This window comes from Lathamus discolor, chromosome 3, assembly GCF_037157495.1.
Source record: "Lathamus discolor isolate bLatDis1 chromosome 3, bLatDis1.hap1, whole genome shotgun sequence".
NCBI lineage: Eukaryota > Metazoa > Chordata > Aves > Psittaciformes > Psittacidae > Lathamus > Lathamus discolor.
Genome location: NC_088886.1, coordinates 142,661,158 through 142,687,537, shown reverse-complemented (window position 1 = coordinate 142,687,537; position 26,380 = coordinate 142,661,158). Strand labels below are relative to the sequence as shown.

Below are 26,380 nucleotides of genomic sequence, written 5' to 3'. Positions count from 1 at the left end.
ATGCTTCCTGGAGTCTACAGTTCTACCCATTATTTCAACAGAATATGTATATTTAGAACCATAGAATCATAGAATCATACAATAGAATCATAGAATAGTTAGGGTTGGAAAGGACCTCAAGATCATCTAGTTCCAACCCCCCTGCCATAGGCAGGGACACCTCACACTAAACCAACCCACCCAAGGCTTCATCCAGCCTGGCCTTGAACACTGCCAGGGATGGAGCACTCACAACCTCCCTGGGCAACCCATTCCAGTGCCTCACCACCCTAACAGGAAAGAATTTCCTCCTTATCTCCAATCTAAACTTCCCCTGTTTAAGTTTTAACCCATTACCCCTTGTCCTGTCACTACAGTCCCTGATGAAGAGTCCCTCCCCAGCATCCCTATAGGCCCCCTTCAGGTACTGGAAGGCTGCTATGAGGTCTCCACGCAGCCTTCTCTTCTCCAGGCTGAACAGCCCCAACTTCCTCAGCCTGTCTTTATACGGGAGGTGCTCCAGTCCCCTGATCATCCTCGTGGCCCTCCCCTGGACTTGTTCCAGCAGTTCCATGTCCTTTTTATGTTGAGGACACCAGAACTGCACACAATACTCCAGGTGAGGTCTCACAAGAGCAGAGTAGAGGGGCAGGATCACCTCCTTCGACCTGTTGGTCACACTCCTTTTGATGCAGCCCAGGATACGGTTGGCTTTCTGGGCTGCGAGCACACACTGCAGCTGGCTCATGTTCATTTTCTCATTGACCAGCACCCCCAAGTCCTTCTCCGCAGGGCTGCTCTAAATCTCTTCTCTGCCCAATCTGTAGCCGTGCCTGGGATTTCTCTGACCCAGGGGTAGGACCTTGCACTTGTCATATTTCCCACACAAAGCTTTGTTGCTTTGTGTGCACCTTAATTTGAAGGAACCTCTCAAGGGAATTCAGTACTTTCATGGCTGAGGAATTCCTGTAGGGAATAGGAAGTGTCATGGGATAGGATTTCCTTATACTATGGGACGTATTTCCCCTAACTTGTAAATGTCAGCTCTCTAAGTGTCCTGGTCCCTCCACAGAAAGCAGAAGTAGAGGTGGAAGGGACTCCCTGTAAAACTCTCCTTCTCTTTTCCTAATTTCAGCAAGACACCATGTATTGCTTTGTGTGTTGCCATGTAATCTCCACTGGCAACAGTATGGACAGACTCAGTGTAGACTCCTGAGAGTATAATGTGTGCTGTATGGCTGTATATCTGTGGGAGGCTCTCTGCAAAGGGGGAATACTCCAGCCTCCTCCATATCTGTCCAGCTCAAGATGCAAGAAATTTCAAGCCAGGATCTTCCAGGTTTTCGTTCTCCCTACCTCCACAGGGATAACTCCCAATAACCAGCATTCCAGCACAAGAGAGCCGAAGTCCATACAAGGACCCTGTAGCCCCTGCAGTTAAGAAAGATTAAGTAACAATGAAAGAGAATATCAGCACTGTAAATACTCATTTCATTTAAGTTTTAACTTTGGCAACAAGTCAAACAGTAATCCAGGCCAAGAGAAACACAACATATTCATGATTTACATTCCCATCTGAAAAGTTACTCAGGAAATAAGTTACTGCTATCATTGACTAATGCAAGAAATGGGGACTGCGGGCAATATCTTCTTAAACCCTAGGTATGATAATGATCTGATGATCCCAGGGAAATCTACAGATCTGCAATCCACCAGGAGCTCAGGTGTTTGCTTGGTTTAGGGCTCAAATGAGAAATTAAGACTTGAGCACATTCAGTCCTATGAGATGTGTAGTATTTAACTTCCATGAACTCAGTTTTGTGCACTTCTCTGCTGTAGAGGCTTGCTCAGTGCAGAGCAGTGATTTAGATTTTGCTCATTTGTTTGCCAGTTATGTAATTTTTAATACACAAATATTTTAATGGAATAATAGCTAAATCTTTTTTGCTGTTGACTGGCTGTCCTCACGATTCACTTGGGTTTCATTTTACAGGACCAACTGGGCACAGAAGGATCTCAGCAGGCCACAGTCAACCCTGATGCTTCAGAAATTCTGCAATTCAAGAGAAGAAGAATGCAGCTGTATCAGAAGTAAACAGAAACATGACACAACACAAATAGATTTTTATCTTGTCCTGCAAATCCTGTAGTTTTACTAGTTTTCTAGGAAGCACAATAAATGCTGTCTAAAAACTTCTTGTTTTTAAAAGCAACCTGAACATTGCAATTCATAACTGAGCATTTTATTTTTTTGCGGATACTCAGTGATTTATCACTGTATGTATTACAGAATCTGATATTTATTTAAGGCTGTAAATGAAACTAATACTAGCTGACTGGCAGGCTCAGCTTTGTACTACAGATGGATTAACATGATTGGTAGAATATAAAATAATTTGTAATGAATAAATCAGATGAACCTCATTCCATACTTGTAGTAATTTGAGATTTTTATGTACCTGGTTTATTGGCACCATTGACCTAAGAGAATACAAGAGCATGATTCAGGTGGCTTAACAGATAGATAAACAAGCGAAGGGCCAGTGAAAGCAAAGTGATTATTGACTAACCAAGGGCAGGCCTTTGTGGACATCAGAGAATTTGGTCTTGATTAACAGGATGTATTCAGGTCACAATTAGTTCTTCAGTCATTTTCAAATCTTCCAAAGCAAAAAATCAGAATGAATTTGTTAGAAATTCTCATCATAGGGGTAGCTATTGATAAATTAGGGAGCTGCTATGGGCAGCTTGTAAACCCTGGAATTCAGATGAAAAGGACTCTTCACAAATGCATCTAGTCTTTATATCCTGATTTAGAATTATAGAATCATAGAATGGTTTGGGGTGGAAGGGACCTTCAAAGGTCACCTCGTCCAACCCCACCTGCAATGAGCAGGGACATCTTCAACTGTATCAGGTTAATAGACTTAATAGTAATCCCCTGTTTTTCAAATTTCTGTGTGGAATCATTGGGCAAAAATGACACTATTTGAATTGCAAAACTTATGAAAGCCCAAGAATTATCCAACAGCTTTACAACTGTATCTTTAAATGGGATTTAATACTGTCTAGGTCTCGCTGTGTTTGAAGTTAAGCACACATATACCACTGTAGGTCTGTAGCATATTAAGTAATGATCCTCTAATCAGGAATAAAGTGGGTAATCCTAGTATTGATTTTTTATTTTTCTTTTCAGTCTGGAATGAATCACTGGTGGAATTTGTGTTTTCTTGCCCTACAGAAATGCTTATAAAAATAATTCTCTTGCCTAATGCTCCGTCCTCAGATAATTCCAACGGCTGCAGTCTTGCAGACATAGCCACAAGACGATTTTAAAGCATGTGAAAAATGGTACTGGCTTTAGTATCGATCACACACCGATAGCTTTGAGGTGTTGGGGTCCAATGAGTGCAGAAAAAGCACACCTTAGATAGGAGGGACATGAGGGAAAAAAAGAATGTCTGTCGGCAGTTGAGCCTGCAGACTTTTCAAGGCTTAAAAAGCAGAACTGGAAACACTGGCAACTGCAGCTCTGATTGATTTGGGGAGGAACTGGAGTTGCTTTACTTTCTGCTCTGTTTTGCTGTGAAACATGGGCTTATTTCAAAGCCCCTACAGAAAAACTGCCACTGACATTCTAGCAAACGCTCTAAGGCTGCTTTCAAGATGGTGCTGAGGGATGCTGCATGTAGGCCATGAGAAAATATCAATAGCATTTTTGGTCGAAGAGGAGACGTTTGGGGAAACAGTGAAAATAAGTAAATGTCTCAAGCTTACCATTTGTCATTCCGAAGCTGTCTCCTAATGAAGTGACCTGGACTCGGTCTGAATTGTGGATTTAATCCAACTGAGAAATGTTGTCACCTGGGTATAAACTCCTGGCTTGTTTTTTAACCCACAGCCCTCACCCCAGCTCACAAGGCCATATACATAGTAGAAGCCATCTTCTACACAAGTTAGTGGGCCTCCGGAGTCTCCCTGATGAGAAGAAACACACATGTTCAAAACCTGAAGGAAAATGTTAACCAAAATAAGAATATTCCTCTCTCATCATAACACTTTGAAGCTGCAAGATGCTTTTTCCCTATCAGATGTACCACCAGATGCTGCTCAGTGCCTGAGTAGGCTTGCAGTCCTGGAGCCAGGTCAAATGATGCCAGACTTTTTGGGTGTAAGTTCTTGTTTGTTCAAGTCTGTGACATACATCTGACAAGGTCACATGAAATTTCCCAGGCATGAAAGTACAAGGCATTCAAGAGCCTGAGCTCAGAAAGATAAATGGCCTAAATAAAAATACTTGATCTCTCCCACACCCCTCAACATAACTTTATTCTGAGCTGGTTGGTGTCAATGTTTAATTGGTGATTTCTGTTGCGAAGTATGCTTACAGTAGCCAGCGTTGTTCAAACTCTTCCCTATCTTTAAGCAGTATGAATATGAACTTGTTTCACATTTATACCGGTTGTAATGAGAAGAAATACCAATCCTGACTTTCCCTGCAAATCTTAGCTGTCATAGTGAAAATCAGATTAGAACTGGTGCTCATGGCAGAGGCCATAATAAAACAGAGAGGAAAAAAGGCAAGTTTTCAGGTTATGACAAACTGCCTTCAAAGCCAAACTTTCCAGGCTAGTCTCTAACTTTCATAGATCTGCCTGTGGCTGACAGTGACAACATTAGCTCTAGGGATTTACGTCTCAATCTATACTGAAGAAAAGACGATGGCTGTTGAAATACGCTGATGGGAGAAACAGATGCATATGCAGCACCCTGCCAAAGCTATTACTGTGCACAGCCTGACTATTTACACAAAAAATTAATGTTCAAATACAGAAAAAGCAACAGACCTGACAAGAATCAGCTCCGGGTCTCTGAAAGTTTCCTGCACAAAACATGCTTTCATCCAGTCTCTGATCGTATGCTCTGGGTGCATTGCATTTCCTGTGCGAAATCAGCTTGACGTTGACATCTAACAGCTGATGGGATAAGTCATCTATGGGATGTGCACCAAAAAAATGGAGTCACCTTCCTCCCAATCCTGTTATATATTGTCTTTGTTCAAAACACAAGATTGCTTGCCATTGGGATGGGAAGGGGGAGGAGCAGGGTTGGAAGCATGTGCTAGCCTGGAAAGGAAAGATGTATCTGTCTGAAATGGTATGGGTTAGAGTTGGAGCCTGGAAGCTTTGCTCAGGACACCGAGTTGCTGCCTGAGTAGAAATAAGGTCAGGTATTCAGAATTTGGCTCCCATCAGTTCTACCAATGTAATCCTGCATTTCAAAGGTGCTGGTTGTCTGCAGCTCCCACGGGTCCCAGAGTGGGACTTGGAGCAGCTCAGCACTTCTCAGGCTGCTGCCATTAGATGTTTTAACGCGCGAGCTAATGAAACAGATGAAAACTGAAAATCATGCAATATTTAAGGGCAATGATTAATTACAGTGAATCTAAAGACATAACTTGACATCTAAAGGCAATAGCCGGGATTTCAAAGCACTACATCTGTAGATAATTAAGGGTGGTTTATAAGTTTGGTTCTGCTTGAGTTTCAGGAAATATTCCATTTCTGCAGTGATTTCCTGCAATGCTAATAATAGCTCTGCTCAAAGAAGGAGCCATCTAGTTTGAACACGTACAGGGTACCTGAGACTCTTTGTTGGGGAAAGAGAAAAATAAAATTCCCTGTACCTTTTTTAAGAGAGACTTTTTATTTGGAACTTTTAAAACATGTCCATTAAATTCTGTTGGTGCATTCTGATCAAATGAACACGCCTGTCTCTTGTGGACTTCAATGAGAGCTACATCAGAAGGGAGAATTTGGTCCTATGTATCGTATCGGGCTGTATCAGTCACAAAGCACTAGGACACCTACTGCAGCCTCAGTGACACATTTTCCTTCTGCTGCTTTACAGCAACACATCAATCAGAGCATGAGAAAATGCATTTTTCAGAAAATTGCCATTATCTTTTTTTTTAAGCATAGTAATTTCTCCCCTCAGGATTTACCACGGGCAGGAAAGGTTTGGGACAGAGCTGGTTGAACTTGAAAAGCTTTGGATTTTTTTTTCTTCCTTATTTTTCAGCACATCTGAAGATCCAGATGCTGCTTCTGAAAAGCTTTCGCTGACCCAATGGGCTGGAAAACCATATGAAAGTTCCCATCTTTCTTAGTCCTGTCTTGAAACACACAAACTCTGTATACAATAGCCTCTCTCTTGGTATCTTGCTTCTGTTGCTGGCTCCAGATGAAACCATGACATGGAGTGTCAGGTGGCAAGCAAAAAACACTGCGTGAGGGATTTTTGCAAAGCTCTGAAAGGTTTGGTTGGTCTTAGCAGTTGGAGATGTCTGCTAATGAGTGATTTCCATGGCAGGGTTTAGCCATCCTAAGATGAATGAATTAATCTAATTCATCATGTCCTAAGACATGTATTCCATGTCTTGGTTTCACTAAGTGTCTAGCTCCACATTTGGATCTGGCAATTGCTACTGAAAATACCAGCCCGCCTTGCTATGGAAGAACCCACAGGTACCTTTCTCTGTGGCACCCCATCCTGAAACGAAGCAGTCAGTCCCATCGGGAAAGCGGACGTAAGGCAGACACACTGTTTTCACATACTTCGTTTCCACTGCACAGTGCCCATCAACTGGCTTCAGCTTAAGTAGTGCTGGAGAGAAGAGAAACAACAACTTCATTTATTTGGAGCTAATTTTAATCCCAAACCATCATTACCAGCCTGTGACACAGCCCCAGGCAAAGCTGCACGTACCTGATGGTGCTATTTATACTCCATGCTGGACCTATTCCTATTGTTTTGCTCCTCCCACTTCTGCCTGCCCATCAAGATTCACATCCCCAAAATTCAAATGGGTCTAAGCCACAGTTTGGCCTAATTACTTCCAAGATATAGGCTCAATGGGAATTTCACATTGACATTAGTTGGGGAGAGGCACTTTGAACTACTGAGATTGGAGGTGCATATTCAATAAAAGGGATTTACCAATATCACTGTATGGGACGTCATTCTTCTTTCTGTAGTTGTAATGTTTGATGATCTTCTCCACATCGAATATTTGCTCTTGAGGCTCTCTCTTCTTGAGGTTCTGCTTTCCAAGTACTACTTGGAGATATTTTGCTGATTGCCTGAATTAGGAAATAAATCACATTCAGTCATGGTCTATCATAGAATCATAGAATAGTTAGGGTTGGAAAGGACCTCAAGATCATCTAGTTCCAACCCCCCTGCCATGGGCAGGGACACCTCACACTAAACCATCCCACCCAAGGCTATCAGTGGTGGTGAAAACCTGCACCTTTAGTAGCTGCAAGTCAAGATACTCCTTCCTCTTGTAGAGCATGGATAGATTTCCCAAGATTGTTATAGGAGGGCTTAGTCAGGGAAGTGATGGTGTTGGACAACACATGTGCTCTTAACATGTCGCAATCATGAAACAAAGTGATTTAAAGCTGCATGATGTGGTTTTCTTCGCATTTTAGGGCGGAGTAGCAGTGGGCACACATGTATGACTGTGGCTGTGACGACGAGTGGCTGCTCATAGAGCCAGGAGAGTACAATTGCATATATGCAGTTTGGACATACTTGAAATCATCTGTGCTGGAATGATCTCCAGAGTGTGATTTACCAGTTTCCAGTGTGGTGGTTTCCAACCTATTCAGCAAAAACACTGAAGGAAATATCATATTCTAAGGTAGCTGGCACATAGACAATTGAAAGCAAAATGCATATTTAGGCTGTTCCGGAGATCTTAATTATGATGTAATATGTGATGTTGTTTATGGTATCCTAATATCTCCTGAAGTTTTCATAGAGGCTTTCTTTTTTACTTTGTGAAACCTGGTTACTTTCCTCCTTTTTTTCTCTCACACAACTATTGTAGCTCATTCTAGTTGAGTGGAGAATAAGTTTCATTTGTTATTCTAGCAAGCACCATTTTCAAGTAGATAGATCTATTTTCAGCTATGTGTTCATTTTTTCACATATACATTTTCCTTTCTATTTGATTACCAGCAATCATTTGGATTGCAAATAAATTGAATTCCAAACTGACTTTAATAACCATCCTGATTTTTATACATTTATCTACCCTAGGCACAGGACATGCACTTACTCAACGCAGTGCCCAGCAGTAAGAACCCAGCATGCTTTGATCAGCACTCCACCACAGAAATGTTCACCCCTAGGTGAAGACTTCATCTGCAGAGATGCTATCCAGGGATGTTTGCCAGCTGTAGTCTTAGTCCCACCATAGATCCTCTGAAGCATCCTTGGAATTTCTGGTTGTCCACATGTTTTGAACATGCCATTTGGGTCTATTGGGCTGTCTATTGACTGTACGCTTTCTTCAGCTGCATTAGAAGAGACAGTAGATACATAATGCAGAGAATATTGACTGGAGGAGTTAAGTAACAGGGAGTCAGCTCCTGCTCTGGATCATGTACACTGCTGCCAAACAGCTCACTTCTCATTCCTTACCTGTTTCTGAGCAGGGTGAAACGTCACAGAAGTCCCATTCCACCTTGTGATTCTTTCTGATGTAGCACCAGGGCTTTTCATCCTCATCGGGATTCCTGAAGGGAACAGTTCAGACCATCAGCCAGTAGGAATGGGGAAATCTCCATGAAACCAGGGAAGGAGCTGAGAATGCTTAAGGGAGCAGCCTCATATTCCCATATGAGAACCAGACTTCCAAAGGTACTCTTTCATAAGATTTGACAAAGAAGATGCTTGAGGTAAGAGAGTGAGGCTTTTGCCATTTTACTGTCCCTAGACCTATCTTAACCCAAAGAAAAATGGGGAATGAGGGCTGCTTCTGGAAACCCTGCATCAGTGACTTAGGGAATGCACCTCTGACATCCTGGTGTCTTGTAGACTGGCATTGTCTTGAAAGATGCGAGATCATAACACTATCAGTTTGCCAAATTCATGAGCAGTTCGTCCTCAGTGCCTGTGCTGGTTTTGGCTGGGATAGAGTTGATTTTCTCCATAGAACCTGGTACAGGTCTGTGCTTTGGATTTGTGCTAAACCAGTGTTGATAACACAGGGATGGTTTCACACTGAGCAGTGCTTACACAGAGTCAAGGTGTTCAGCATGTAAACCAGGGGGAAGAGGAAAAGAGGGACATTGGGAGTGATGGTGTTTGTCTTCCCAAGTAGCCGTTTCATATGATGGAGCTCTGCTGTCCTGGAGATGGCTGATCACCTGCCTGCCCATGGGAAGTGGTGACTGAATTCCTTGTTTTGCTCTGCTTGTGTGCAGCTTTTGCTTTTCCTGTTAAACTGTCTTTACCTCAACCCGAGTTTTCTCACTTTTACTCTTCTGATTCTCTCCCTTATCCTGCTGGTGTGGTGGAAGTGAGCGAGCAGCTCTGTGGCGTTGAGTTGCCCAGCTGGGATTAAACCATGACAGTGATCTCTTTGATACAGACCTCTAAGGTTGCTTCTTCAAAATATTACCTGCAGAAGTTATGTTCACCAATGCCATAAAAGTCAGCATCCTCCATAAAGGCATTAATAGGGTGGTCTAAGAGAAGGTGGGAATTCCAGTGCAGACACGTCTTGCCATTCGCTGCTTGGTTCACTTTTCCTCTGTAATTAAAGGAGTTCTCTTCATAACAGTCATCCAGTCCTGTAGGAAGACAATACCAATGTTAAAATTGCTTTCGTGTTGGTCCTTGCCCGAAGCAGTCCCTCTTTGTTCCCTTCCTTGCTCTACATTCATTTTATGGAGGAGAAGGACCTACTGGGTCATGTAATGATACCTTTTAACCTACATAAGCCAGAAATAAGGCTAATGTCCCATATCTGTCCAGCTTGAAGCTTGGTTGACTTCAAATGCCTGAAACCTCTTTGCATGGTAAAGACCTAGCAACTAAGAGGTGTCTTAATGCCAAAGCAGAATCTCTTTGCCATTTCTGGCAAGAAATGATATCTCTGCAGGGTCAGACAGAAGTGGGCACAGAGCTGCTACCACGCTAGGACAATGGATGTGCCAAAACGAAGTTTGTGGGGTTGTGAACCTGACCTGTAAGTGACGTGGAGGAAAAAGTCACCTGCAATGTGCAGTTAGAAGCACAATCAACTTTTAAAAGAGAAAAACCAAATCCTCCTCTTTGGAAACATGCGTGGGCTGTGGTGCCCATGGTACAGAGGCAAAAGGCTCTTCATGAAGGCTGGGATGCCTTTGGCCACCCATCCATGTATTAGTGGCTGTCTCCTCAGCATGGGGAGTCAGACAACTGGGAATGAATCTTCACTACATCATCTTTTGAGTATTTAAGGAAAGCCTGATGTTCCTTCCCCATGGGACATATGCCACTTCTGGGAAACGTGCTCACTCATCATACACCAGCGGGACCTTGCTGAAGCACACATCAGTACTGGAACTGCTTTGATGCCCTCTGCCAGTGGTGGCTGCAGAAGCCAGACTCTTGCTCCAGCTCTCTCCCCAAGGAGGTGGGTGCCCGCATGTCGTCAGTGATGGCACCAGTTATTTTGGCTTAGGGTCTGTCTGGAGGCTTCACCCCTACGCTGTGCCCCGGCGCTGTGACGTACCGACCTCGCAGAACCTCCCTCTGAAAGGTGCTGGACACTCGCAGGTGAACTTTGATCTGATCCTGTGCCGAATGCAGACACCTCCATTTTTGCAAGGGTTTGGCTTGCACGGTGAAGATGCTGTCAATGGGGAAGATGGAGAACAGCCGTGTCACTGTGCTGAATGCCATACAGCCACTCACATGCCTGATGGAAAGCAGTGAGAGCTCCCACTTAGCCTGTTGGCTTTGAGTTCTTATGAACTCCTGAAGAACACTTATCACCAGGCAGGTTACCAGTGACTGAACCACCCACTGTGCATCAAGCATCACTCATCACTGACCAGCCCAAGGATGGGACCTGTAGCAGACTCAGGCTGGATGACGAGGGCAGGACCGCACTATGTGGTGTGTTGTATGTGATCTACTACCACAGACAAGCAGCGGTGGGGTGACCTCCCCATGCTGTCCCCACCACAATCCCCTCGGATTAGGCTGAGTGCCCACCTTGTTGGCAGTCAGGTTTCTTGTAGGGATGATTGCAGCTGCACTTAAAATAAGGTGGAGTTAATGTAAGCAGGCAGTCTCCTCTGTGGCACCTCTTCTCCAGACACATGTCCTCCACTGCGGAAAACAGACATGAGGTGCTTCGTCAGCATTTGTGTGTGCACAAGAGCCTGGACCATGTGGGCTTGGGATTTCTCTTCATGTTCTCAGTATCAATGGCAAAGAATCTGGATACCTGAAGAAGTGGTAAATGCTCCATCCCTGGCAGTGTTCAAAGCCAGGTTGGACAGAGCCTTGGATAATATGGTCTAGTGTGAGGTGTCCCTGTCCATATGGCAGGGGGCTGGAATAAGATGATCTTAAGGTCCTTTCCAACACAAACTATTCTATGATACTACAACTAACAAGCAGCTCCTCATTGACCACCTGCTAGGAGATAGAGGAATGCTTTCTGCCCACCTATCTGGATACTGCTTTAGACAGACCTAGGTCTAGACAGGGAGCTAAGTGTGAGACCTATAAACATGACCGGGGTGGGCTGTCAAAACCCTCAGCCCAGCAAACAGTGGGTTTATAAAGGCTTGTGTTTGCTCCCATTGGCAGAGCTGTAACAGTAACATCAGGTGCCAAAATCAGGAGTGTAAGTTAGCAAAGGAGCACTTACCTCTCTCACACGTGTTCCCAGCATACGGCTTGGGGCAGAGACAGCTGAAGCTGCTCCCTCTGTTTTCACACCTGCCGTTGTTCTTGCAGGGGTTGCAGGAGCATGGGTCTGCTGGGGGAAGGATGGAGACCTTTTAGTTTTACTTCCAGCTGCTCCGCCTCCATCACCTGATTTCTCTTCTTGCATTTTCTGACCACAGAAGGCTGCCTTTCTAGGCATCGCAGACTGTGTAATATACACTGTGCTTATGCATCAGCTCTGCAACCACAGGAGCAGCTATGGACTGCTGCAGAGCTTACTGCAAGTTGTAACCGCTCACAGCTTTGGGTCTGGATGTCCCCAACTCCCTTCTCTACGTCTATGATGGAGCTGTAATGGGGCAAGTCCTTTCCTTTGCCCAGGGACAGATTTGCCTCTAAGGCAGCAGAAGAAACAGATGCCTGAAGAGCCGAGCTGTGTCTGAGCATCTCTTTTCATGCACTTGTTGTGAAGGTATCTGGATTTGTCATTGCACTGGTTGTAAGGTTGCACTAAATCTTCCCTAGAAAAGCCATCCACCACCATGATGCTCTATAATAGCCCTGGGTGGCTGCTGCTTCATGGGAGCAGGCACCTGATGAGAGGCTCTTGAGTGCTACTCCTTAGAAGTATGTTCAACCTCTCCATTTCAGGCTGTCAGGAGCAATTTGCACTGGGGACAAGCCATGTAGCAGCTCTGCTCTCTTTGTACCAGGGGATAACCCAGGGTATGTTACAAGAAACTTCCCTGTTGTGTTCCCTGAGGAATCTGAAGGATCCTTTCCTGCTCTCCTGAAGTTTGGCAAAACAGAAAAAGAAAAGAAAAAAGACTGCAACTGAGAGAAGAAAAAAAAAAAAAAAAAAGAAAGAAAAGAAAAAAGAAAGAAACCTGCTCTACATTTGGTTCTCATCATAAATACAGAACATATATCCCATGAAAACAGCAATTACATCTTACAGTGTCTATAGACAAATAAGCCTGTGCTTTTTTTTTGTAGTAGCAATCAGAAATGTTCTGCATGATCAGAATCCATCCTGTGAAACCCAGAGATAAAACACAGGCTCCTTACAAGAGAAATACAAAGGAGAACACAGCAAACGATCCTCCTAACTCATCCCTTTGATGCAGGCATTTCGAGAGCAGGCTGGCAGTCGAGGCCTGCCACACTCCCACTGCAAGCGCAGGGCTGGGATTGTACCGCTCCCTGCCCACCCCTCAGAGGTACCTTTTCTAGTATCGCTGTAGCCAAAATATGCCTCAAACCAGTCAGGGTCCTCTGAATGCTGCTGCTGGTTAAAGAGGTCCTGCTCCAGTTCAAGGTACTCATCGTCGTACTCATAGTCATCAGCCTCGTCTGCAGGATGGGGTGAGATGAGAGTGGAATAACAGAGGAATTAGGACTGCTAGAAGGAAAGAAGGTATGAAAGAGGTCATTTCCTGGGATGGACACAGCCCTTTTCTCCTTTGGCTCATCTGGGATGTTAATGCGTCCAGAGCTTGCATTATCTTGAGGACCAAAGATGATGTTCAGCTGTTCCTTGGTATGGGCAGAGCTCACTCAGCGCCCAGCATGGCCACCCCTGAGCTCTGCTGGCCCCAACTCTGCTCTCACAGCCAGGGAAGATGCTGATGGCTGCTACCAGCCCCATGAGAAAAGGGGATTTAGACTCCTACAAGAAGAAGGGTTTTCCCTTGTCCAGCTACTGTGATCACCATCAGCATGACCGCTGCTGCAGCACAAGGCAAGACCCTCATCCAACATGCAGGTACCTGCTGCGTGTGGCAACACAGAAACCCATTTTGAGGGAAATTGGAAGGGATTGAGGGCCCAAGGCACCCGCACACCTGTGTAGCTCCCTATACACAAAGCCCCTTCTGAGGAGCGAGGGCCTGGCACAGCAGACCTATGCTAAGAAGCCCATCCTTGACTCAGCTGAGCAGAGAGCCAGCATCCTTCTGGGAGCCTGACACCGGTGGGACACACTGCTTTGCCAGCACATGTTTGGAGGGGTTTGGATGATTAAAGTGGGCTGGCAGCTCCTTGCACAGGTAGGGCTGCTGCCGGGGGAAGCCACGCCGGTGTTTCAAAGACAAGCTATGGTAATGAGCAAAGCTAAGTTCTATACAGAGGCATTTTAAAAAGCTCTCCCCTAGGGCCGGACCGATGGCCCCATGGATAATGCTCAGCCTTGAACTGATTATCAACTGCATTATCTTAGTTTTCTCTCCTCATTCATTCGCTTGCAGCCTTTATCTTTATTCTTTCTTTGCTTCTGAAAAAAAAAGACAGAAATTCCACTTTTGTACAATGGATGTTTTATACTTCATATTAAAATAGAACTGTCTTTTTTTTCCTCCTTTTTTTCCTACATGCCAACTCTCACCAAAAAAAAAAAAAAAAAGGAGGAAAGTTTCACCTCATTTATTGCTATGTTAAGTCAAGACTCCTTTTCCTCAGCTCATTATTTCCACAGGAGCCGAGTCTCGACAATGTGCAAGTGTTGCAGAAGTGTGTGCCTTGCTGAGGAACAGACGGATCTCGCTGGAAGATAAGGACATTGTCTACAGTGAACAAAATTAAATTTAATGTGAGGTAGTTGAGAAAGGAAAACAAAAAGAGGGTTTTGCCTGCAATGCAGCCTGCGAGCTCACTGTGTCGGAGGGGAGGCTTGGCGAGCGGACTTGAGTTTGAGGGGTTGTCTGAAGGAGGCTGGTTTTGTTTCCCTGTTTATTTTCAAAATCTCAGTGGGGAACGTTGGCTTTTATTCCACAGATGCTTTAAAGAAGTGTTCTGAGGGATGGGGGAGCCCTTTAATGGGAAAATATACCTGCTAAATGTTGTGAAGGATGAACAAGGGAGATACGGCTGCCAGAAGCAGACTGCAAACATGCCCAGCATGATTTACAGAGGCTGGTGAGGACTCTCTGGAGTTGACAGAGGAAAAACAAGTGTTCCAAATGAGCTCAAATAGCCAAGCCACTGTAGAATCATCTACCATGATTTTTAAACCAACTCTTCAGTGTAAATACGGTGTTGAGAAACGAGAATACTGTCACTTCAGTTTGTTACACTGGCATCATATCTTGGCAGTCTTTTAATGCTAATAATTAATCATTTATTACCAACACCTATGAAATTACTTGTTGGCCCATTATGGACTCTTTTAAGTACATCTCAATGGCGAGCCCCAAGTTGGCAAAGATGCAGTTCATGTTTTGCTTCTGACAGCTCTGCAAGGTGGAGGAGCACAAAACCCTATTCACACTGACAGGGAGATGACCCCCAGATAGTTATGGAGCAGGCCAATGCACATCTGAGGCCAGTTTGGTACAAGTCAGCTCTTGAGGAGGGCACTTTGGGTTGCTGAACAACCCCCTTATGGTCTGGAAGTTACCATTGCAAGAAATGTTACGATCAGGCTGTGCAGTTAAAGGTTCTTGCAGAAAGGGCTTGAAAAACATCAGCAAACCCTTTTGGGTACCCTGGTTTTCCCATATGAACAGTGGGATTCGGGAAGCTGAGCTGCCTGGCCATCAGACCAACCAAGGTGATAAGAGTGTGCTGCTGATCTGAGAATGTTCCTACTTCCCCCATCCCTTCTTATGAAACTATGAAGCAGAGGGTGCTTCTATGGGTCACATGAGTGATGTTTCCCATCTCCGAGCTACTCGTGTCCTCCGCAGCTGCATGAAGCAGTGAAAAACAAAGAACAGAAAACCCTGACTTGGGTACATGACATCAAACTAAAAGATGTCTTCTTATTTATCATTGCTTCGGCACTAAATAACTATTTGGCTTCTACATCTCTTATTTAAGAAGTGCTCCCATTCCATTTTTTTTAATTATTCATAACAAGCTATAGGTTTAGTAAAGGAAAAACAACACTTTTTTGTATCTGAGCACATAATTAATGCACAAAGTCTGATACACTGGTTGATTTAAACATATTACTAAATCAGAGTGTTCACTCTTTGTAAGTGCTGGAAAACCTTAACATACTTTAAAAAAGCAGTGATCTGACATTTGTCACTGAAATGTGACTATTACACGAAATTAAATTAGACATCCTGCATGCAAATTTTCAAAGAATAGCTTTCCTCTGTGTAGTACAAAAAAATCCCCCCATAATTGATAGGCAGAGATTGACTTTTAAAGCTTCAAATCAGCTTTGAGGTCTGGGTGATCTTTTAAACTGCTCAAGCTTTCATCTGCAGTTTTTCACATTGCCAAGAGCTGTCAATCAAGCAATGGATTTCTGATCAATATCCCCTTGTTCATTAGCTTACATGGGCTCTCTGTTTCAGAAAGAACAGATATCCCAACGCCAGCAGTCACACTGTTTTCAAAACCTTCTCTGGATCAAGTCATGACTAATGTTCCGAGTGAGAAAGTGATGCATTAGGATGCCATCGAGTGACCTGAATTGCGAGGTAACTTTGTTGGACTGCAGATGTCAAGATGAGTGATGTGCAAAGTTAAAACCTATTGCCAACACACATCAAGAGCACCAGAAAGTACCTAGCATTTATTCAAGCTCTCTGAACCTCTGGGGATTGACTGAAATATGGCCTAATTTAAGCAGGATGAGTTTTCCTGCCACCTATCTAAATACTTTTTGTCTCCAGCTCTGAGAATAATATAGTGTCATTTTTATGGGGCTGAAATCCTGACTGTATTTTAAATAACGAGATGTCCCCCATTTACTTCTGCAGAGACAAGACCTCACATATTTCCTCTCTTCCATACAGGATATAGCTGGGAGTATCTGTAGCTCCAGAAAGAAGTTGTGAAAGAGAGACCAGCTAACAACAAAGCCTTTCACGTAGTTTTATGGCTGTTACTTAAAAGCGGTTTTGCAGCACCTTTTCCTTGGAGGGTCGGGAGCTGGGTGAAGGTGAATGATGATGCTGAAAGAGTGGGGACTTGCAGAAGGATGGCGAATGAAGAGGGCAGGGGCAGTGGAGAGACAGAGGTAAGGACCATAAAGCCTTATAATGAAAGTTATAATAACCATAAGGGAGGGAATGAATTAAGAAACCATGAAAGGGATACCCCATCATCAAAAGGCAAATCAGGTTGCAGAAGGCCTGTGGGTAAAGCCTGAAGCCAAGTGCACAGCTCTGTGGCCAGATACTTGCAGAAGCCAAATGCTCGGGTGCACAAAGAATGTGGAAATTTATGTTCCATACACATCCTCTTAGAAGAGCAACTTTGATATGGGGAAAGCAGCAGTGCTGTATGAGCTACAAGAGTTAGGGACCTTGCAGGTTTGACCTGGAAGCCAAAGTGCCACTGGAATGAACAGCAGAAAGTGAGTATATTAATGTAATGTAACATAATTTTGTTGGGAAAATGAGTATATTAATGCAATACTTTATTAGCTATAAATCATAAACTCAGATCTAAGAGCCACTGAAATAAAGAAAAGGAGAAGCAGAACTTATCTGCAACAATACTAAACTTATCAATAAGACCATAATCTTCTACGTGGGCCAAGTAGTCTGTGAAAGGATGTGCAAATCCTGATACAATCTACACATCCACACATAACATTCATCACAGCTTTACCTTTATCAACGTCTTGATGCTACATAGCCCTTAACGATTTTTTACTCGCCTGAACTTGTAAACACTTTTTGAACCTTCCTGCACTTAGGACAAAACATTGTGGAAATAAGCTGCACAGTTTGTTGTATGCTGCAAGGGAAAGTTAGCCTTCAGTTCTTATGCACAGCTAGACTCTTTGCTTATGTGAGGTTTGTAGCCCAGCATCATGACACACCATGCATCCCGAGAACTATGTTGAGCAAATGTAGCCACAGAATGCAGTCACAGGATTGTAGTGACAGGACAAGAGGTAATGAGTTCAAGCTTAAACAGGGGAAGTTCAGGTTAGATATAAGGAAGAAGTTCTTTGCTGTGAGGGTGGTGACGCACTGGAATGGGCTGCCCAAAGTCGTAGTGAATGCTCCATCCCTGCCAGTGTTTAAGGTCAGGTTGGACAGAGCCTTGGGTGACATGGTCTAGTGTGAGGTGTCCCTGCCCATGGCAGGGGTTGGAGATAGATGATGTTAAGGTCCTTTCCAACACAAACCATTCTGTGATTCTATGAACAGTGGAAAAGTCCTGGCTTGGAACAGAGCTGTGCAGTCTAGGAGTACCCCATGATCAGCTGCAAAGTGGTACCTGCAGCTGTACTTCTGGTTTGGGCTCCAGTGTGCCAGACATGCTCCTGCCTGGGACCCAGTGCAGCGTTGTCCCCTGGACCAGCACAGAGCGCATGCAGAGGTCTGAATATTACTCACCATATTACTTATCCAAAGTCAAGAAAACTTTCTACTTGATCACAGGCCTTATTTTAAGCTCAGCAAAGCTGTGCATGAGGTTAATAAGATTCAGCACTGGGCACCAGAAAAGGCTCTTTGAAGGACCAGGTCACCAGTTCCTCAGTTTGGCATGTAGAAGTTACAATGAAGTCGAAGCAACTTACCATCCAGCAGGTCAGCCAGGGAGAATAAACGGGCCGCCTGCTTGAGATAGAAAAGGGCAAAGAGTCAGTTTGTGAAAAAACAAAAGCCAGCACAACACTTGGTTTACAGCACAAAGATTCTGTTTGCCCCAGTGCTGGACATCCATCACCCATTTCAGAGCTGGTTGGGCTGGATTTTCAAAGGATCATCAAAATGTCTTCAAATGCCCCCTGCTCCCAACAACCCACATGGGGGCTCTGGCTTTTCTGAGCATCCAGCCCAAGTGGCTGGGCTGCTGTGTTTTGGGGAAAGCCTATCCTGTATGAGTTTGGTTGCCTCTTTGCTCACTAAGTGACCATGCACTGACTGTCTAATGTGTCTGAGATACCAACAGGCCACTTTACAGCTGGCTGCCAAAGCTCAGACAGGGCAGAGGGGAGGTCAGGCAGTGCAGCAGAGTCCCAGGAGCCCATGCTGGTGCAGCCAGTGGGATCTGGACCTCTGAGCTGGAAGTCTGTCAACAACGTTTGAATCGAGAACAGTTCTGCCATTTCCCATTAGGAAATGCCGTGTGCCCGACCTCCAGCGTGGAGCTCCAGCCTTTCCTGTTGGGCTCATGATCAAGGGCGAGCAACAAAAGGGAACAGAAGAAGGAAAACAGCTCTCAGGCTTTGAAGAATGTGAGTGAGGTTTGTCTGAAAGGAGACACACTGACTCCACACCGGGATGCATCCTCTGTGTGACGATTTCAGCTCGCTTTCCCTCTTGCTCCAAACCCCAGCTATGGACAGGATTACCTGCCTGTGATGAGAATACATGTGCCAACAGCAGGTGTAAAGATGGAGAATTGGAGCTGCTATTCATCATCTCTCACATGATTTGTCAGAAGAGAATGTATTTCCAAACAACTGAACACATGTTATAAAGACAGCATACATGCACATACACATACAGTTATTATGTGCACCTACATATCGCCACAGGTACAATTAACTGTAAATCTACACCCTGTTTCATTGTGCATTGTATATAGAAATGGCATATAGAAGAATGACATTCTCAGCTAACACTGGTTGTGACTAAGAACGAATGAATCAGAAGCAATGAGTGAAAAACAGGACCTAAAAAGCTCAGAATTTACATTTGTGAATGTTACCTGGAATATATAAATGAGATCTTGCTTCAGGCACGTTTGTTTCCCTCTTGTGTTTGAGCCAGGGAGAACAGACACTCCAGCTCTCCCCTTCCCACTGACTTTAATGAGCAATGTCCCCTGCACTGCCCAGCAGAGCCCCTTTCCAGGTGCACTTAAGTGAACCACACACATCCATAACTAAATCCTTTGCAGGTGGGAGGACACACACACTCACACAATTGCCCCTCCTGAATGAGTGTGGAGATGATAGTAAATGAGAAGGCTGTAAAAGCTCTGCCCTTGGTGTATATGTTTCTTAAGTGCAGGTAACAGGGTTTGTCAGATCCTTTGCCAGACCCTGTATAAAGAAAAGGTTTAATTGCTCCCTTTACAATTAGTGGTAGTGTTCATCCATATACACAGACCAAAACAGACCCTGCAACGGTGCTCCTTTCTGCTGGAGGAATCATGAAACTAAGAACAAGGAAGCAGCAATGGGAGCAGGACGAAGCAAGAAACAGACAGAAGCTGTGTGCAGTGCCCTGTTGTGCCGAGGGGGTTGGAAAGGGGTTCTGGGGACAGAAGGGTTTGACTTCAGCAAGGTTGCCCCTGCACTCGGGGCAGCCCTTGGCACCTCATGGGGATGCTAGAGGATTTCAGCCCAGGCTAAGTGAGGTAAAGGATGTGACTGCATCTTGCTCCTCTGTGCCTTAGTTTCCCCCAGCTGTAGAGCGGAGATGACATTCACACAATGCCCAAGGCTTTGCTCACACACCAAAGGAAGGAGAAAGATCAGAGACCTCGCACTTTGCCACACTACTTTCTTTTCCAGGTTACCCACCTACCCCTCTCATAGCACCCAGGCACTCCTCCATGGACAGAGCTGACTGGGGAAGGGCAGATACCCTAAACTCTTGCCACCTGGGAAATGTGCAGGTTTCCAGTAACATCCCTGAGAGCAGGCAGTGGCTTGTAGTCTAGGCTGGCTGAGCCCGAAACTTTGGTTCCTGCTTTTGGGTGAAAGCCTCCATCTGTTGCCACAGTACGAATGTTTCTGGGAACAAAAGATCCTGGAGCAGAGAGTCCAAGAGTTAAGCTCAATCTCTGTCATAAGACTCCAGTGTCCCTGGAACTCCCTGGAGCTTTTCCCCTCCATGAGCCTGTCAGATGCTTCAACAGCAGATACACAAAACCTAAGGCAAAGTTGACTTCGTGGTGTGGATACTTTTCCCCTCCCTTCTGAGCTCTATCACACCACTCACCAGACTACACTGGTTCTGAAGCATTGATCCCCCGCTAGCCAGTACAAGGCCAGATTTAGACTTTTGCTTCCCTTTCCATGGTGGAGTGCAGTAGAGGAGGGACAAGCGCTCATCTCCTTCCCTCTTTCGTGCTTGAGCTCACCCTTTCCTCCTTTCCGTAAGGGGATGCAGGGTATGGGATGCAGAAGGCAGTTAGGAGACGGCACAGGTTAGGGGCTGCAGGGTAGGGGTCCAGGAGGGGTGCAGGCAGGGGCAGTGAAGGCAGGGCATCCTGCCTGCCGTGCCGTATTTACTCACGGCCAGCAGAGGAGGATCTTGTCCTTCCGACGAGGTGCAGCACGGAGCCCAACGAGGAGCAGGATTCAAACAAAAGGGGTTGGGAGAAGGAATTAAGGCTGCGGGGCTGGTTTCACCAGTCTCCTTGCTGCAGCTCGACACCGATACACTCACTGTGTGCTCTCTCAAGGGGGAATAAACTCGCTGGATCCTGTATGTAGCGGGTCCGCAGGGATGGGGGACGAAGATGGAAGAATTTGTGGAGAGGGATTTTAAATGTTATTACTTTAGGCTCATAAAAAAGAAACTGTGCAGAAAAAGAGTGAAAAAACCAGAGAGAGACATTTGATATGGGCACCAGTGCATTGCTGAGTGCGGAGCTGGTTGCATTTATAGGGCTCTTAGAAAAACATGGTAGAAGAAATGGCTGAAATTCAAAATACCCTAATTTCAGCTGACCTTCGCTGTCTATCGTCATCATCGTAATGATTAGCACTTCACTAAAACTTCACTTCTCTGAAGAACCATCCAAACTTTGCTAATTAGGCTTTGTTCCAAGGTTAAATGCTGCAGATACACGATACTTGCCATTTTTCCATTTCAATTCGATAAGAAAGAGAGACTAATGAAATATAATGGATTTCAAACAGTAATGTCAGCACCACGAGCTTTCTTGGTCTCAGAACAGAATCCTACAGCTCTTTCTCAGACAAAAATGTCCATTTAATTCTTTCTGAATAAATCCAGGGAGATTTGACCCCAGATCCAAGGGAAATCATTTACAGCTGCCAAGGGCATTCTGCAGTTGAACTGTTTATCGTGTCTCGGGTACATTCGCTACCCCTTATTACAATCAAAATGAATAATTAAACCACAAAAGCAGGTGGAGAAACAGGCAGCACAAAGGCAGCAACCCAGGGTTAGGCTGTGCGTTTACACGTGTGCAAACCAGAAGCAATTCCAGAGAAAACCTTGTAGCTACTCAAGCTGGCATGACAGGCTAGCAACAAGGATGAGAACTGCATCTGCACATACCCACAGTCTGCAACAAAGCACTGCAGGAGTCCAAATATTGAACTGCACTGGTAGGAATTGGCCTATTCACTTAATTGCATTAAGCTGTGCAGATTCTCCTGCAACTTGCCATCAAGTGGCCTTCATGGCAGAAAAACAAATATCACCCCTTTCATGTGCTCTTCTGTGCAGCCACAGCTTCGCAGCTGAGAAGGAGGTGGGATGGGGAAGAACTGGAGGACGAGGATGGATATTTGATCAACTTCCATCCGCAACTGACATAAGGCATGAAGGAGCCATGAGGGCAGACACAACTACTGCCTTTTCGCAGTGAACCCCTTGATCCTGCTGACAGCTCTCAGTGGGAACCTTTGTCTGGGCTTCTCGCCAAAGGAGGAGGGAATCGACAGTTCTGATGCTCTTACAATCGGCCAGATTTTTGCCTGCAACCATCTTGGGTAGTGACAGTCTTTGAACTTCAAGGGAAAGTGGCTTTTCCAGCAATGACATTGTATTTCTCAGCCAAGGCCATGGTTGCAGTATAATGAAAGCAGGGCATATTATCATCTGGAGCACACATGCAACACGTGTTGTATTTTTAGCCTGGGAAACCATTCTCTGAAAGGATTCCACCAGAACCTCTGAGCTCTTCACCTCTCTGCTAGCAAGACATCTCCTGCCTCCACACTGAACTCCAACATGTGCCTCAGAGTGACTGACACATTCATTAGACAGGTCCCAGGACACCCAGAGAGGGTTACACTTAAAGTCCTTATTTTGGTGATTATTTAGTTGTGAACCTTTCCCATGGTAACACCTGATACAAAAAACCACAGGAATCCAGGAAGAAAGCAAGAGCCCTTGGAGGTGCTGCTGAAACCAGCTTGGTTCCCTGCGCAGGAGTTACCTGCTCCTGGTTTCCAAGAGATCAAAGTTTCCAAACTAATCTTTGCACTGTGAGAGATGGCCTGGTAGCAGCTGGCTGTTTCTAAAGCTGCTCACTGGTGGATGAGGTGTGCTTGTGCTCCCAGGTGGAAACCGGGGTCAGCCTCGGATGCCACAACAAGGGGAAGCTACAAGATCTGTTTCACAGGGGCTGCAGGAGCCAGCTTGTCACACTAACAAGTGAGCTGCGCTATCAAATGCTTTTGCAGCCAGCGCTGGGAATGCAGGTTATGCTGCTAGACTTGAAGCTTATGCAAAGTCATTAAGTCCTTTTAGTTACAGGGGATATCAACCTGCACGCTTCAGGGCATAAGCTGATTGCCTTCAGGGGTCAGCGAGGAACATTTCCCTCTCTGAGTGCGTGGTGCAAAATTAGCTGGGAGCACTCCCAAGGCTTTGTTGCTTTCCTGCTGCATCAGGCGAATTTAGGCGAGCGCTGCAGAAGGGCATCACACCTGATGGGCCACAAACCGAGACAGGCTTGACAGCACCCACTAATCTTTGCAGTGATTGCTCTGTGACACAGCACAGCACAAAGCCCTTGTGTGAGTGATGTAGTGCTGGGGAGAGGGTGAAGGGAGCAGGAGTAGGAGTTTCCCATGGTAAAAGAGCCATCAGGGGGTGGAAAAAGATGTCAGATTGAGTACACTTTGGGGCACCCTAAAATGGTCTCCGAGCAGCTGAGGCAAGGAAAGACCTGTACTGCTAAATTTTCTATCTGCTGTGAGCCAGTTAGGAGATAGGCACTGACAGTAAGTTTTCATTGCAATTGTTTGACCTTAATGTGACATGTTAATCCTTCCTTTTCCACTATGAAGTGCACTGGGTTGTTGGACTAGTCTTGGTTAGTGACTTCAAAATGCTCTCCATCACAACTTAGTGGACATCAACTTTGTCAAGTTCTGAAATATTCAGTGAAGAGCCACTTTGCTACTGTGCCCCCTCCATGTCTTCCTCTCTGGTGCTAGGGATGTTGAGTTTGCAGGGAACTCTGATACAAGGAAAAAGCCTGAGCTGATTTTTTTTGTCTCCTCCAAGTATGAGCTGAAGCACTTTAGAGCATATTTAAATGGGAGCTGCAGCTGGGCATACGAACAGCTCCATCACCACAGTGTTGTGGGATTTAACCCAGTCGTGTCCCATTGCAGAGTTCTCTAGCCCAAAACTGCACAACATTTAAGCCATTTAAATCTGTGTGTAATTCAGAAAAGCTGCTTCAATACAAGTCTGATTAAGGGAAGATACAAAGCTGAATTGCATAATCTGCTGCAGCAGAGCTCTTTGGATTTCTTCTTGGTTAAATAAGGAACACTTAACAATACAATACCTTATGGCAGGCACACTTCTGCCATAGTATCTCACTGAGCAGAATTAGAATTAATTAGAATTAGAACTGTAATTAGAAGCAGGAAATAACCTAACCCAACCTGAGAAGACCTGTCATGTCTGAAGACAGTCTCTGGAGCAGTTGCATCATATATGATAAAATATAGGACCAAAATTTGTTCTCATCAGCACCCATCATGCAGCTTTATGTCTTTTATGGAGATAGTCCAAATTCATGCAGGTGAAGCCAGTTTCTCGTCAGGTAATACGAAAGAATCAAACAGAAATATTTGCCTTAGGGTCCTGCTCCAGACCTGCCAGATCCATGAATGTCCAAGTGCTTTCCAGTTCTAGTTTGTCTGACTTGATAAGAGCTATCGCCTAAATCTATGTTCGACTTGTGCTGTATTTCACCAATAACATTTATTAATCAGTGTTACTTATGAAAACTCCCCAAACCAGATTCAGATAAAAATGACAATGATGAAGACACATAGTTCTGAGACAGGATGGAAATAAGAATTTAAGGGTGTTCTCCATGGTTTCAGCAAAGTGCAAATCTGTTCTTTTTTCATTCAAACTATTTCAGAGTAAACTTTTTCTTTGGAACAAATCATTAAGGCAAAAACATCCTCTCATAACATGTTTGTCGTGCAATGGTCACGTCATGGCTACTCATTCCCCTCTCCTTTCTTATTCCTGGGATCCATTCCAAGTGCTAAGCCAGAAAACCTTGTTATATTAATTATGAGGAAAAAACATGTTTTATTAAAAACTAGCCTGCTGAATATTCTGCCATGCTGCTTTTCAGTGACAGCAGAATTGCTTCTGCATTTTAGCAATGTTAATGAATTTTCAGGGGTGGGGTGGAGGGGGGATATGTTCTACATTCTCCACAGCAATATTTAGAGCAAAGTCAGATTAGGATTGTCAAAGCTAATGAATCAATCGAACTTAGGTATAGTTAGGAAAAATCTGTGCAAGACTTTGTGTTGTCTAAGACTGCACCTGCATCTTCCTCACTGAGTGTGAATTAACACAACCAGATCATTATGAGCTTATTTATACTAAACTGGGTTCCCACAATGTCTGTAAAACTGGCATTGAGCTACCTAGAGCTGCTCCCCTCAGTACTTGGCCATATGTACTGGTGGTTTAAGTGTGCCATATCCACTGCTGTCAGCAGATAGACAGACCTGATTAATTAATAAAATGATTATTAATAAATACCCTATTGTGTTCTGAAAATCCCTGAACAAAAATTCACTGAGTTCTTCAAAAAAGATTTATAACACTTTAAACCCTCTCACTACATATTTTTCCTAAAGAACTCAACTTAAAAATACCAATATCTGAAATTTTGCACTGCATTTTAGCAAATACAAACCTGCATGCATAGAGACTATCATTAAGAAAGCAGGGGTTTGAAAGAACCTCAGATTCCTTTGTGGGAAAACCTACTTGATTGCAGTGCTTGGAGGAACAAAAGAAATGTTTTGAAAACTGAGTTTTAACTTTGTTTTAGTTGCAAGTCATTCTTTCAGTCTTCTTTAAAGGAGAGATGAATAGATTTGGGAAAGTATATAAAGGGCATCTCTAGCAGTGTTGAGTATTTTGCTGTTAACCTTTCTTCCATGTCAGTAGCAATGATAATTCAACCATCCAAAACTTACGGCTGTGGTAAATTTTACCTTGGACAAAATAGCTTGCAAAACTTCCAAGTCAACACATACCCTGACCTGTTTAATCTGATCTCAAGTCCCTTCAGCTTGAAGGTGAGCAGCCCAGTGGTTTGGAGCATCTCTCGCTGCCCAAGACTGGGGAAGCAACAGCATTCCCCACTGCACACCCCTGGGTGCAGGGTGTCCACCGAAAACACCTGGACAGGATAGTCCTTGTCAGTGTAGATATCTGCTCCTAAAAACCAGGGGGCTTCTCTCTTGTGCAGCCTTTACTTGGGCACCTCAGTATCCTGCAATACCAATACACAGATAAATGCCCCAGCTGCCCAGGAAGGGGTCAGCAAGAAACAGAGCCGGCACACAGCAAGAAAAGTAATTCAGAAACATACTCACGCACAAATGTGTGTTCCCCAGGAGAACGACCAGTGGAAGAACACGAAGGGTCAGAGCACTGTTAACCATCCTTATTGCTTGTTTCTTTCTTGAAAATCGCCTTTTCTTCTTGCCTATGTCTCTTTCAGACAAGCCACAACCATTCAAGGATGAGCT

The 26,380-nt window shown here is 44.5% G+C and overlaps 2 protein-coding genes across 7 annotated transcripts in view; one reads left to right on the top strand and one right to left on the bottom strand.

The window, feature by feature from the left end:
• Window positions 1-3,148, top strand: part of NRAP (nebulin related anchoring protein) — a 55,893-nt gene extending 52,745 nt beyond the window's left edge. For all 4 annotated transcript variants that reach the window (XM_065672286.1, XM_065672284.1, XM_065672287.1 and 1 more), the window contains one exon: window positions 1,973-3,148. In XM_065672286.1, coding sequence (XP_065528358.1) covers window positions 1,973-2,074 — 102 coding nt within the window. In that variant the 3' untranslated portion in view covers window positions 2,075-3,148. The remainder of the gene's footprint in view (window positions 1-1,972) is intronic.
• HABP2 (hyaluronan binding protein 2) lies at window positions 1,452-26,380 on the bottom strand. Of its 3 annotated transcripts, none has more exons than XM_065672288.1 (14): window positions 26,225-26,380; window positions 18,212-18,251; window positions 12,946-13,074; window positions 11,702-11,812; window positions 11,038-11,154; window positions 10,553-10,672; window positions 9,455-9,626; window positions 8,473-8,567; window positions 8,108-8,345; window positions 6,979-7,121; window positions 6,511-6,645; window positions 4,827-4,972; window positions 3,757-3,957; window positions 1,452-2,032 (listed from the first exon to the last, which is right to left on the bottom strand). In XM_065672288.1, the coding sequence occupies exons 1-13, from the start codon at window positions 26,291-26,293 to the stop codon at window positions 3,781-3,783; spliced, it is 1,692 nt and encodes a 563-aa protein (XP_065528360.1). In that variant the 5' UTR covers window positions 26,294-26,380; the 3' UTR covers window positions 1,452-2,032; window positions 3,757-3,780. The 3 variants fall into 3 exon arrangements, with proteins under 3 accessions (XP_065528360.1, XP_065528362.1, XP_065528361.1); XM_065672290.1 differs by having other exon boundaries at window positions 11,702-11,809; XM_065672289.1 differs by having other exon boundaries at window positions 18,212-18,248.